We start from the raw sequence: 14012 nt of genomic DNA on the forward strand, positions 1-14012 counted from the left end.
TGTGTGTGTGTGTGTGTGTGTGTGTGTGCGCGCGCGCGCGCGCGCACGCGTGTGCCCTTGTATAGGACCAAATTATAATGAAAGGCATGTTACCATATGAAAGCCGTTCATATAGTGGAAAGGGCTCTAAATTAGCGATTCTGGAGACCCTGAGTGGAGACTCTGCCTCTAATTAACAATGTGACTTTGGGTTAGTCATTTGCCCTTATGATCTGAGTTTCTTTATTTGCAAGGTTAGGGAGTTTCAGTCAATAATTTTTAGGGTCTTTTCTAGTATTATGAGTTGAGGAAGAAAACATTTTGTACAGAAAATGTATACTGTAGCAAGATTAGTCAAACAAACAGTAAAAGAAAAATTTAACTTTAGGCCATAGTGCTTATTTTTAGTTTTTTACTTTAAGTTTGGTTCTCATCAACTGCCAAAAAGAAGTTAGGTAACTCCCAAACCTGTCAGCTTCTTAACCTGTCTTATGCCACATTGTCCTTCTTGCATATGTCTTTGTTAGGATGTTGGGATTTATGGGCTAGTGCCTGCTCCCACTCCTGTGAACCAGTCATTTGGTGGCTAGTACAAGGGCTTCTTCTGATTCAATCTGTAGTGTGACTTTAGTTTTATTCTTCAAGTATGATGAGAGATTGGTTAGAATCATTTACTTTCTCAAAGGAATGCAGTAGGAACACATCAGCATCTTGTCCCCCATCATCCTTCTGAATTTTTCTGAACTCTGTATCTAAGTTCATTTTGATTTAAGTATTTCTTGAGATGTCAGAAATGCCAAATTTAACATCTAATAAATGTCGTCATTGGAGACTTTATGCAGTAAGAAGTATTTCTTACAACCTAAAAGTGTGAGAGGAGACAAGCAGAATATTTACTGTGCATTTCTTATCTACTTCCTATTGAATTTTTCTTTAGATATTCAGTGCATTCTGATTCACTAATGAGGCTATGCTTTGAGATTTCATGCTTAGATCCCACCCTTCTTTCGTAGCAAAACTAACAAATTAATTCATTTGGGATTTGTTAATGTGCCTTATTACCTTTGCTTTTTGTCTTCCATCATTTAAAGAAGTCCATTCACTCTTCGTTCAACCAGTAGTTACTAGGCTCTTCTACGTGCCAACCATTACCCAGGTATTGTGACTACAAAGATGAATAAAGCAATGAAATATTTCATTATTTGAGGAGATACACATTGGGGAAGCATACTTGAAAATAGACTATCGCAACTTAATAATCACTCTAATAACTAATAAAAGGGGTTATTGGAACACAAAAAAAGAAGCCGCTAACTACATCGGTTTTCCAGGAAAAGCCTCTGAGGTGGCAGCTTTTGATTTGGCTCTTAGAAGACAGGGATGGTCTCATCAGAAAGGGCATTCCAAGAGGAATGGTGCAAAACGGGATGCTTTATATTGTGTTTCCAGTAGACCTAGATTTTCTAGGTTTGCAGTTTTCCTTCCGGTGCCTTTCCTCCCCACTGATTTTCCCTGGCCAGCATTTTTTGGGCTCTTGCTGTGTACATGCAGGAATGTGTACATGCACTGTAAATGTTCATCTCACCCACCAGACATGTCGAGTTCCTGTTATTTAATAATAAGCATGAATTTGTCAGCACACGTTTAACACCTTACTTGTGTATATGATAATTTTTCATCATACAAATGTTGGCCGTTGAATATAAGCCGTGTCTGAAATCCAAGTATCGGACTTAAGAATCTCCCATATGTCAAACTGCCATGGCAGAAATCCGTTTTGTTGGTGGTTCTGGATGGCAGATGATTCTGCTTTGGCTTCACCTCTCTGAGGAGTAGGGAACCTGACTTTTCTATGCTGCTGAGGTAGTGGTGGTGGCAAGAGTGGAATGGGAAAGAAGTTCTTCCTCCAGTTAGACTTTAGAAAGTAATGGAATTTCTCTTGTTGGGATCTGATGTGTGGAGATTGGAGATAGGAACAGGGTTTCTGGTGTACTGGATTTTAGCTAGGAAAATAGAAATAATGAAAAATTATAGTACATTATTGTAGGTCATTTGCAAACTTAACTACTACAAGGTTTATTTCTCTGGCCAAATTTGTTCAGAATTCTGATTTACAAACATTCAAAATGTGATGGTTGGGAACTGTAAGTGCTGTGTCATCGTTGATGGACATATTGCCTGTGGCTGCTGCTATCTTCCGTGTAGTGCCTTTCCCTATTGAACCTAAACCTCATTGTTTCTGTACTCTTTCTGTTAGCTGCTGCTAGGTAATGAAAATCCTAGAGAATGAAAACTGTCCTCTTCTCTCCTCTAGAATAGTTTGTAAATCCTTTCTTCCAGCTTAGGTAGGTCTTGGTCATCTCATTGTTACTTAGACATTACTATGATACCTTTTGTTACCCCAAGGCATGCATATGTAGTCACTGAGAGGTGGCTGTCACCTGTTATTTTGATCTTATTACTTGAAGATCCTTAGGTATCATGATTCTCAGTGTTCTTTAATGCAGTCATTGTCAAAGTCCCCACACCAGTTCCTGCTGCCTTTCCTAAGCGAGTGGTGCCATGTCTGTTAGGTGTGCTGCAGCAGAAAAAGTACTGAGAGCTCCCTTTTAAAAAGTGAGAAAAAGTCACATATCATGAAGTTCACCCTTTTAAAGTGTGTGATTAATTCAGTAATTTGTAGTAGGTTCACAAGCTGCGTATCGACCACCACTGTCTAACTCTAGAACATTTTTATCATCCCAAAGAGAAAATGTATCCCAGTTACTCCACATTTTCCCCTTTCAGCCACTGACAGCCACCAATCTACTTTCTGAATAGATACACCTCTTCTGGACATTTCATATAAATAGACTCATACAATATGTGGCCTTTTGTATCTGTCTTATTTTACTTAGCATAGCATTTTGAAGGTTCATCTATGTAGTACATCTACATATCAGTACTTCATACCTTTTTATAGCTAAATATTGCCATTGTATGGATATGCCTCATTTTGTCTATCTGTTCGTCAGCTGGACATTTGGGTTGTTAACACTTTCTGACTGTTAAGAAGAGTGCTGTTGGGAATGTTCTTGTGTCCATTGTTATGTGGATGTATGTTTTCAGTTCTCTTGGAGAGTAGAATTGAAGGTCATACCCAAAGCAGGGGAGAACCAATTTTGAGAAAAGACTTTATATTGACTCTGTAAAGATCTTTGTCCTTTGTCCACAGGATGTCTCAAGCCTACCTCTGGGACAGTGCTCACACCATAGTCTGTTTCAGTGATCCTGAAATACAGATTCATTGTGCGGTTCTCCTTCCCTCAAAGAGACCACTCTGACCTTTTTCTTAGGCAGCGCTTTAGGCTGGGAAATTTTTCTCTCTGTTTAAGAAAAAAGACTCTAATAGTTAGCCTCAGAAATCCTAACCACTCTATCTTAACATACAACCCCAGTTATTCCCTCTTCACCCTACAAAACAGTGTCCTCCATTGGTGTATTATGTAACTACTTCATTGTGTATGTGGTTAATGTTTATATGTCCTTTGGGTCTTTCTGGTGAATGTTTATGTGTTAGATATTATAGATTTTCTCTAGGGCAGTGATTATATTCTCCTCAGTTCCTGGCTCACTGCCAGATGTTGACAGGTATTTAATACATGGTTTTTATTTTGTTTTGGCTTGGTTTATTTATTTATTTTTTCTTTTTTTGTTGTACCCAAAAATGTACACATTTTAAGAAGTTTTCTTTCTTTTTTATGTTTTAGCCATCGAGTGTGTGCCATTACTAGAGAGAGACAGAGGGAAAGTGAGAAATCACTCCCCAGGTGGCATGGCCATGCCACAATCCCTTCTTTTTCATTCTTCCTTTGGAATTTTGGTCAGGAGTGCACATGTCAGCTGTGATTTTCAATCTGCAGAATCCAGGACTCAAACTGAGTGTGTCCATGTTGGAGCTTAGTGCCTTAGTCACCACACCACCTGCTAGCCCCTAAATTTTTCTTCTACACTTGCTAAAATTAACAAAAAAAGAAAAGAAAAAAAAAAACTTGAAGCATAATAAAGGAGAGTAGAAAAAACGTCTTATGAAAATACCAAGAGAGGCAAAGTCTTATCTTTTCAATTTTTCAGTTTCTTTCATGTGCAGGAGTCTGAGGAGAGACAGCGCTCCCAATGGGGTCTCCGTGTAGCAGTATATTCCCAGCCTTCGGCCAGTACCAGATCATGGGCAAGTGCTGGGCAAGTATGTGCCTGGCATACTCAGGGAGGTCTTTAGACTTGAACCAGAAACCTTCCTATGTGGGACTGCCTTGCAAAGCATTGTGTTTTACTGCTGCTCCACCATCTGGTCCTGGGAAGGGAAGTTTGATGCGCTGGCTGTGTTGATTCCCTGAGCAGAACTGAACAGACCCAAAAGTCACAGGCAGTGGCAGACTTTATCATTGGCTGAATCCAAGTGGAAGGTTTTGGTATTCGAAAATTGAGCTGCTAGAAAGAATAAAGTGTTTTTTTGAAATAGAAAGTATAGTGATCAAACTGGTATTTCTAAAATTGAGGAAGATATAATCTTTGAAACAGAGTTGACATTTAATTTCATTTAAACTCTTTGGTTTACATAACATGATTGTTTTATACTTGAAATTTAGTTTTTTCATGTCAATAAAAAATTATTTAGGTTAAACTGCTAATCAGGGTAACTCTTATTACTCTTCTCTCCACTCAAGCTCTTTAAAATCTGTATCTTTCATGGCCAGCAGGTGGCATGGTGGTTAGGCCACATGGTTAGGCCAGGTCCACGCCTACTTTGATTTTAGTCCTGGGCCTGGCAACTTAAAAATCCTGCCCAGGGCGTGCATGTGCATGCCCAAAATCCCGAGAGTGAGAAGAGGGATAATGGCGTGGCCATCCTCCTTAATTGGGAGAGTGGTTTCTCACTTTTCCTTTCTCTCTGTCTCCAGTGAGCACACTTGCCATGTGGCAAAAACAGAAATAAATTAGGATAATAAGTAAATAAAAAAAATAAATAAATGTGTTAGGGTCCATACATTCTAACATAATCATTCTATGGAGAGAAGTTCTTTACATTATGATGCAAGTCTACTCTTGAGTTTTTTCTGTACACTTCAATTTATAGTTTATCTGTAGAACTAATCCTATTTATTAAAAAGAAACCTTACGAAGCAGTATTATTATGGCTTATATTAAACACATCATATTTGGTGGGAAAGAAGGAGTAGTATTGAAAAACTACCTTTATACAATTCCATTTAAGGAAAAGCAATAACTCATATGAAATTTTCATCTTATATAAAGTAGATCCGTTTGCTTAGAGGTTTTTTCATTGTATGAAAAATATCCTTCTAAGTAACTGCGCTCTTCTACTGCTTTATCATGTGACTCAGATTGCAAAAATTGTACCCACATTTCACATCTTAAAAAGTTTCTTTCTTTTTTTCTTTTTTATGTTTTAGCCATCGAGTGTGTGCCATTGCTAGAGAGAGACAGAGGGAAAGTGAGAAATCACTCCCCAGGTGGCATGGCCATGCCACAATCCCTTCTTTTTCATTCTTCCTTTGGAATTTTGGTCAGGAGTGCACATGTCAGCTGTGATTTTCAATCTGCAGAATCCAGCAAACTGAGTGTGTCCATGTTGGAATCCAGTGCCTTAATCACCACACCACCTGCTAGCCCTTAAAATTTTTTCTTCTAAACTTGCTAAAATATAAATATTTGAAGTATAACAAAGGAGAGTAGAAAAATCTTGTCTTGTGAAAATACCAAGAGAGGCAAAGTCTTGTCTTTTCATGTTTTAAGTTTCTTTCATGTGCAGGAGTCTGAGGAGAGACAGCGCTCCCTTTGGGGTCTCCGTGTAGCAGTATATTCCCAGCCTTCGGCCAGTACCAGATCATGGGCAAGTGCTGGGCAAGTATGTGCCTGGCATACTCAGGGAGGTCTTTAGACTTGAACCAGAAACCTTCCTATGTGGGACTGCCTTGCAAAGCATTGTGTTTTACTGCTGCTCCACCATCTGGTCCTGGGAAGGGAAGTTTGATGCGCTGGCTGTGTTGATTCCCTGAGCAGAACTGAACAGACCCAAAAGTCACAGGCAGTGGCAGACTTTATCATTGGCTGAATCCAAGTGGAAGGTTTTGGTATTCGAAAATTGAGCTGCTAGAAAGAATAAAGTGTTTTTTTGAAATAGAAAGTATAGTGATCAAACTGGTATTTCTAAAATTGAGGAAGATATAATCTTTGAAACAGAGTTGACATTTAAACTCTTTGGTTTACATAACATGATTGTTTTATACTTGAAATTTACTTTTTTTGTGTCAGTAAAAAATTATTTAAGTTAAACTGCTAATCAGGGTGACTCTTATTACTCTTCTCTCCACTCAAGCTCTTTAAAGTTTGTATCTTTGAGGATCAGCAGGTGGCATGGTGGTTAGGCCAAGTCCACTCCTACTATGATTTTAGTCCTGGGCCTGGCAACTTAAAAATCCTGCCCAGGGCGTGCATGTGCATGCCCAAAATCCCGAGAGTGAGAAGAGGGATAATGGCGTGGCCATCCTCCTTAATTGGGAGAGTGGTTTCTCACTTTTCCTCTCTCTGTCTCTCTCCAGTGAGCACACGTGCCATGTGGCAAAAACAGAAATAAATTAAAATAAATAAATAAATAAATGTGTTAGAGTCCATGCATTCTAACATAATCATTCTATGGAGAGAAGTTCTTTACATTATGATGCAAGTCTACTCTTGAGTTTTTTCTATACACTTGAATTTATAGGTTATCTGTAGAACTAATTGGATTTAATAAAAAGAAACCTTATGAAGCAGTATTATTATGGCTTACATTAAACACATATTTGATGGGACAGAAGGGGTATGCATTGAAAAACTACCTTTATACAATCCATTTAAGGAAAATCAATAACTCATATGAAATTTTCATCTTATACAAGGTAGATCCGTTTGCTTAGAGATTTTTTCATTGTATGAAAAAAAATCCTTGTAACTGCGCTCTTCTGCTTTATCATGTGACTCAGATTGCAAAAATTATGTTTATACTTTATCATGTGACTCAGATTGCAAAAATTAAGTTTATACAGAAATTCAATGAAAATGTCATGAATAAAGCAAGATGTACTTATAATTTGTTTTTAATGCTGATTTAACATTGATGGTTATAAATTAAAAATTAGATCATTTAAATATTTAGCATTTCATTGTAATTTCTTAGCTGTAGTTCTTGGTGCTTATGATTTATTTGGTAGCTATTTACTGAGTGAAGGTTACATACTAGGATCTCTGCCAGATATGGGTGTTTCAGCTGTGAACAGCTCGTGGTCTGACTCTTAAGGGAACTTAAGGTACTTGAGGTAAACAGGCAATTATAATTTAAGTATGATAAGGACCGTAATAAGTAAACTTACGTTGGCCATTGGGGTACCTAATCTGCTCTTGAGGGTTCAAGAATATTTCAGTTGTGATTTGAAAGATAATTAAAAGTTTCACAAACGAATGTGCAGTCAATTAGATTGAGTAGAGGTTGGAAAGTTATTGTAGAGAGGTAGCATCAGTTGTAGCTCCAGAATTTCTTTATGTAAGAGGAGTCATAGCCTGGTTTAAAAGAGAGTACAGGAAGTAAGGAAGTTTTATCTTAAATTTGTTTTCTTGAAATGATTTTGGAAACTTTCGTATAGAGGAAATGGTAAAGCTCTCCCAGTCCACACTGTGGAGCCACCACTGAATAACATGTACAGAGAGATGGGGAGATGGAATGGTGAAGAACTTTGAAGAATTTCAGTGTCAGATCTTCGAGAGGAGTAGAACGGGAGGAATAAAAATAAAGTTGTGATAAGTGGGTAAATCATGTTAGGTATGGCCATTGTACTTTGTTCTGAAGGCAGGAGGACCATTTGTAGGAATTTAAGCAGGTAGTAAAATGTCCACATTTCTCATTTTAAAAGATTACTTGGGAATACAATCAGGATGGGCATAGAGTATTATGGTTGTGAGATTGTAATAGGAATCCAGGTGAGAGATACAGGTGACTTCAGTTAGGGAAGTGAGAGAGAGGGTAAGAAGGAAGAATCAATAGCTCTTGTTGATTTAGTGGATGTAAGAGGTGAAGATGAACAAAGGTTAATGCTCAGGTGTCTGGCTTGCAAAACTGAATATTTGCTATTCACATAGGCAGACAAAAAAGAGAAGAAGCAAGTGTGGGTGGGGAGATGACGAATAGAGTTTTGATACTGAATTTCAGGTACCTGTTACATATTTAAAAAGAAATGTCCATTGACACATGAATATATTAAGGACACAAATGTCCAGGCAAACACATGAATCTAGTGCTCGAAAGAAGGATCTGGGTGAAGATGGACTTTGAAATGACCAAGTACTCGAAGTGGCAGGTTTGAGTAGACGGGGAATTGGCTAGAAGATAGAGTGAGAAGAGGGCCCAAGACGAAGTGCAGAGAAAGGGCTGCCTACCTAGGAGTTCAAGTTGAGTCGAAAAGGTCAAAGACATACCAGGACCTTGTGGACAGAATCATCACAGGCCTGGGAGAGAATGTTTCAGGAAGGAGTAATACAATAGATATGCAATGCCAAATGCTTCTCAGAGTACATTAAACAAAATAAAAATTCAGCTGAAGACTTTGGGTATCATAGCTTAAACCATACATTCATCCAGAATGTTTTGTAATTCCACGGTTAGGTTTTTCAGAGCCAAGCAATGAAAAGATTCACTTTCATCTTGTTTCTTCATTGGCTGTGTTATAGAAGCTAAACCTTAGATACCATTTATTTATTTATTTTTATTCCATGCTATTCAAGATCTTGTTTTTTAAAAAGGTTTTTTTTCTGATTATAAAAAAATGATACATGTTCATTGCAAACAATTCAAGTAATGTGTACAGAAACTTAAAGTACTAACTTTAGGAGATAATATTTTCCTTTTCTTTCCAGATAATTCTATTAATATCTATAGATAGATAGATAGATAGATAGATAAATGACATCTAGTATGATCTTAGGTTTTATTCATTCAGACTTTTAAAAATATTATACATCTTTTCATGTCAGTAGAGATAGCTCTAGGTACTATTTTAAAATTATTGCAGAGCATCATGTGATATATATGCATGTAAGTATATATTTGGTAACCAGTTCTCTACTAATAGTTAGGTAGTTTCCAAATTTTAGTCATTCAGTTAGCAAGGGGTATCAGTAAATCTCTGTATAGTTCTGTAATGTACTAGCAAGTCCTTGAAGTGGTAAGTGTCTAAAGTTACGGTTTTTTGTTTTATTTTGTTTTTTAGTTTTTGCTAGCACATATGTGCTTGAGAAAAAGAGAGGGATAGAAAGTAAGAAATCATTTCCTCCTCCCCAAGGGAGATGACCATGCCACAGTCTCTTCTCCAGTCTTTTCTCAGGATTTTGGGCATGAATGCACACCCACTCGGTGTGATTTTCAAGGTGTGGGCCCTGGACTCAACCATGCAGCTGACTGTAACCGTGCCTTAACGTCCATTTTACCTGCTGGCTCAGGTTCTGTAGTTTCAATAGTCGTATTTTATTATTAAATCAGGTTAGATTATAAAACTAATACATTCTTTTTTTTTTGAGAGGTTTTTGCTTTAGAGCATGTGCATTCACCGGAGAGACAGAGACAGAAAGCAAGAAATCCCTCCCCCCTCGGGGCGGGGGGATGGCCATGCTGCAATCCCTTCTCCTCCATTCTCCTCTTGTGATCTTGGGTACGCATGCACACGTGCCTGCTGTGAGTTTAAGCCACCGGGTCTGGTACTTGAACCACGGTCGACTACATGGGAGTCCAGTGACATAGCTCTTACGCTAACTGCTGGTCCCAAAACTAGTATGTACTTATGAAAAGTAATTTAAACAATATATAAAGATACTCAGGAGATAGGGACCAGCAGTTAGCATAATGGCTATGTCGGTGGACTCCCACGTAGTGGACCGTGGTTCGCGTTCCGGACCCAGTGGCTTAAAACTCACACCGGGCGCCTGTGCGTGTGAGAAGAGAATGGAGAAGGGATTGCAGTGTGGCCAGACCCCCTGGGGGGTGATTTCTCGCTTTCTCGCTTTCTCGCTCTCTGTCTCTCTCTGTCTGTCAGGCTAGCGCACACGCCCTATAGTGAAAACTTCTCCAAAAAAAAAAAAAGATACTCAGGAGAATCTGATTCCCCCTTCTACTTCAGACTTAATTTTACTGTTTAGAGAGTCATTGACTGCAGCTCCTTCTATAAATGGATATAGAAATGTGTGTATATATGCATGCGTATGTGTATATATGTGTATATATATAGAGAGAACATACTAGACTTCAAAATTTAATACTTTATTCTTTTTACACAGATACTGTGTGCATGTGGAAACATTTTAAAATAATTTTTTTATTTTATTTATTTGTTCGTTTATTTTATTCTGACTAGAGAGAGAGAGAGAGAAGGGAAAGTGAGAAAGCAAGTCACCAGATCCAGGACTCGAACTGTGGTTGGCCATGTGGGTACATCCAGCACCTTAACCACCATGAAACCTGCTGGCCCCAATGGAAACATTTTTTTCTTTTTTTGCAGAGTTCTTTTGCTGTAGGGCATGTATGCTCGCCAGACAGACAGAGACAGAGAGACAGAAAGCGAGAAATCACCCCCAGGGCGAAGACCACACTGCAATCCCTTCTCCTCCATTCTCCTCTCGGGATCTTGGGCACACATGTAAACATGTACAGCATGAGTTTAAGCCACCGGGTCCAGGACTCGAACCGCGGTTGACTACGTGGGAGTCCAGCAACATATCCATTACGCTAACTGCTGGTCCCCCAATGGAAACATTTTAAAATACGTGTTTTTTTGGACTTTGCTTTTTTAGTCCTTAGGTTTTAAAACTCTCCATCAGCACTTAAGACGAAGTTCATCAGCTCATGTAGGTAGAATCTAATATACTCGTCCAATGGAAGGACCTTTAGGTTGTTTTCATTTTTTTACATTAAGACAGTACTGCAATAAATGTCCTTTACATCTTTGCACGTAACATACTCTCAGATGGAGGTAGGACTTCAAGCTCCTCTGTGTTCCTCATGGGAACCTTTGCTGTGAATGATACCACTGGTGAGGAGTGAAGCTTCCATTGAGCAAGAGAAGTTTCTTTTGTTGTTTCTATAAGGAGCTTTATCTCCTGTTTCCTCTCGCTGGTTCTCTTTTTTTTTTTTTTTTTTTCTTTTTGAGAGTTTTTCGCTATAAGGCGCGTGCGCTCGCTAGACAGAGACATAGAGACAGAAAGCGAGAAATCACCCCCCAGGGGGGATGGTCATGCCGCAATCCCTTCTCCTCCATTCTCCTCTTGGGATCTTGGGCACACATGCGCGCGCCTGGCGTGAGTTCTAAGCCACTGGGTCTGGGATGCGAACCACGGTCGACTACGTGGGAATCCAGCGACGTAGCCATTATGCTAAGGGTTGGTTCCCCTCTCGCTCATTCTTAAGACTCAGATTGCCAGGCCCAAGTGCAGGTTACTGTAAGAACCTCAGCACATTGCCCTAAGACTCTTGAAGTGAAGGTCAGTGTCCCAGGGGTATCTCTTAACATGTCTGGACTTCAGATTATTTGAGGTCTAATCTGTGTCCTCTAAAAAGGTTGTACCGATTACATTCACATCGAAGCTCCTAAAATAAAAATTATCTGAAAAGAAGAAATGAGAATGGATATATAGCAAGATATTTGAGTCATGGAATGAAATACATTATGAAATGAGAATTGTTTATTCTTTTGGAAATTTTGCTTTGGCACCTTCCTTTACAAATATAGATAGTCCTATTTATTTTAGATTACTGGTTGGGATAAGAAAATTTAAGCGCCATGTGGGTATTTAAAATTACAGTCATTTCATTATTTTTACATTTGATTTTGTTTACTTTCATCACATTTCTCTATTCTAACAATACTGCTGCTATAATTTGTTTCTATTACAAATATTTAATGTTCTTGATGTATTCCACCTGCATCTACTTTTACTTAACAGTGATCCTTTTGTACTCTTAGTCTTGCTCAGGTCATCTGTCCTTTTGCCGTTGCTTGGCTTTGGTCGTTCTCTTTTTTAAATTTTGTCAGAGAGAGAGAGGGAGAGGGGGAAAGTACTTCCCTCTCTGTCCAGATTTTGAGTATGTGCACACATATGCCCAGTGTACCTCTTATGCTGCTGGGTCCAGGACTCAAACCATGGGGTAGGCCATGTGGATCCAGCTGCCTTACCTGCTAGGCCATGGTCATCCTCCTCTTTCCTGCCCAGCACTGATCTTCCTCATCCTGTTATTTTTCTATTCTCTCCTTTGGCTTGCTTTTTTCTGTCTCCTACTGATTGTGGCTTTGACCATGTTCCTTGTCACCTTTCTCAGTTGCATTCACCTTTGGGGTTGCCTCTGTAGCATAGGAAGCTGGAGACTCGCCTGCCAGTGGAGCTGCTTGACGTTGCATGTTTGGCAGGTAATCATTCATATCAGGCAGGCAAGCAGGTAGTTACCTATAAAGGCAGCTCTGTTTTATTTTGTTAATTTTGAAAAGACTTTAAAAAAAGTTTTGAATACTTCTAAATGTAATTTTTCAGAGATATAATTTCTACACAACAGAAGTTGGAAAGTCCTCCTTATAGATAGAAAGCTGAAGAAGTACACAAATATTTTATCTTAAGAATCTGTTTTAGTAGAAACGAGTCCAGCTTTTCTTGAAAATTTAAACCAGATATTCCAAAATCACTATTGTCTAGTTTTAGCCAAGAGTAGCTGACCTCTGCAGACCGCTTTAAGCTTGTGGTGCGAAGTAGACTTGGAAGTGCATAACTGAAAAGTGCAAGGAAGGAAATCTGTCAAAGTAACACTTCTTACTACGCCATCTGCTGGCCCCATGTGTTTTGACTTTGTCATTTAGTATCTTTGCTATGTGTCTGTTCATTTTGGTGTAACTGTACTCACTAAATTTAAGTATGCTTGCTTGCTAGTTTTCAAGTCAGATTGCAGTACAATTACATTTTTTCCTATGTGAAATTCTGTCCTATAATTGAGATGTTTTGGAATGTAACATAACATTTGTTATTAGTTGTTTATTTTTAAGTGTTTAAAAATGGGAGTAGTTTTGATTTAGTTGCAGCATTTAAAGTAGGGAAGTTGAACCACAGTTGTCTTCATGGTGAAAATATTAGAATACGACCCAAGAAGTTATAAATTTATAGTTAAAGACATTTCTTTTATACCTTTATTGGGATATAATTCACATACCATGCAGTTTACTGATTTAAAGTATGCGGTTTAACTTCTTAGTATATACACAGTGTCATACAGTTATCACTACAATATAATTTTAGAGTAATTTTGTTTCCCTGAAAGAATCCTGTACCCATTGGTAGTCACTCCTGCTTTCTCTATGTGGTTGCTAATATACTTCCTGTCTTTAGATTTGCCTATTCTGGACACTTCGTTCAAATCATATAATGTGTAGTTTTTTGTAACAGACTTACTTAACATAATATTTTCAAGGTTCATCCATATTGTATCGTGTATTACACTTTGTTATTCACTTATACGTTGATAGATATTTGGGTTGGTTCCACTTTTTGATTACTGTGAATAATTCTGTGAAAGTTGTGTACATGTATCAGTTTCTACTTTCAATTCCTTGTTATCCAGTATACCTAGGAGTGGAAATACTGGATGAGGTGATAACTCTAGTTTGACTTTTTGTGTAACCACCAACCTGTTTTTCATAGCTGCTGTACCATTTGACATTCCTACAAGCAATGCACAAGTGTTGTAGTTTCTTCACACCCTTGGCAATACTTTCCATTTTCTTGCTAATAGGCATCCTAATAGATATTAAATGGTATCTAACTGTGGTTTTGATTTGCATTTCCCTGAAACTAATGTTGTTGAGCATCTTTTTATGTGCTTATTGACTATTTCTGTTCCTTGGAAAAATCTATTCAGATCTTTTGCTCATTTTAAAGTTTATTTATTTATTTTTATTAATGATGGAGAAAAG

General features: G+C 38.2%; 1 protein-coding gene across 1 annotated transcript in view; it reads left to right on the forward strand.

Annotated features, from left to right (window-relative positions):
• Positions 1-4108: 4108 nt before the first annotated feature.
• The window catches only part of CDK8 (cyclin dependent kinase 8), a gene marked incomplete at its 5' end in the record, with an annotated part of 129915 nt that continues 120011 nt past the window's right edge, over positions 4109-14012 (forward strand). The window contains 2 exons of the mRNA XM_006163280.3: positions 4109-4189; positions 5792-5883. Of these exons, the coding sequence (XP_006163342.1) occupies positions 4109-4189; positions 5792-5883 (173 nt within the window). The remainder of the gene's footprint in view (positions 4190-5791; positions 5884-14012) is intronic.

Source organism: Tupaia chinensis, unplaced genomic scaffold (genome assembly GCF_000334495.1).
Source record: "Tupaia chinensis unplaced genomic scaffold, TupChi_1.0 Scaffold141887_1, whole genome shotgun sequence".
NCBI classification, from domain to species: domain Eukaryota; kingdom Metazoa; phylum Chordata; class Mammalia; order Scandentia; family Tupaiidae; genus Tupaia; species Tupaia belangeri.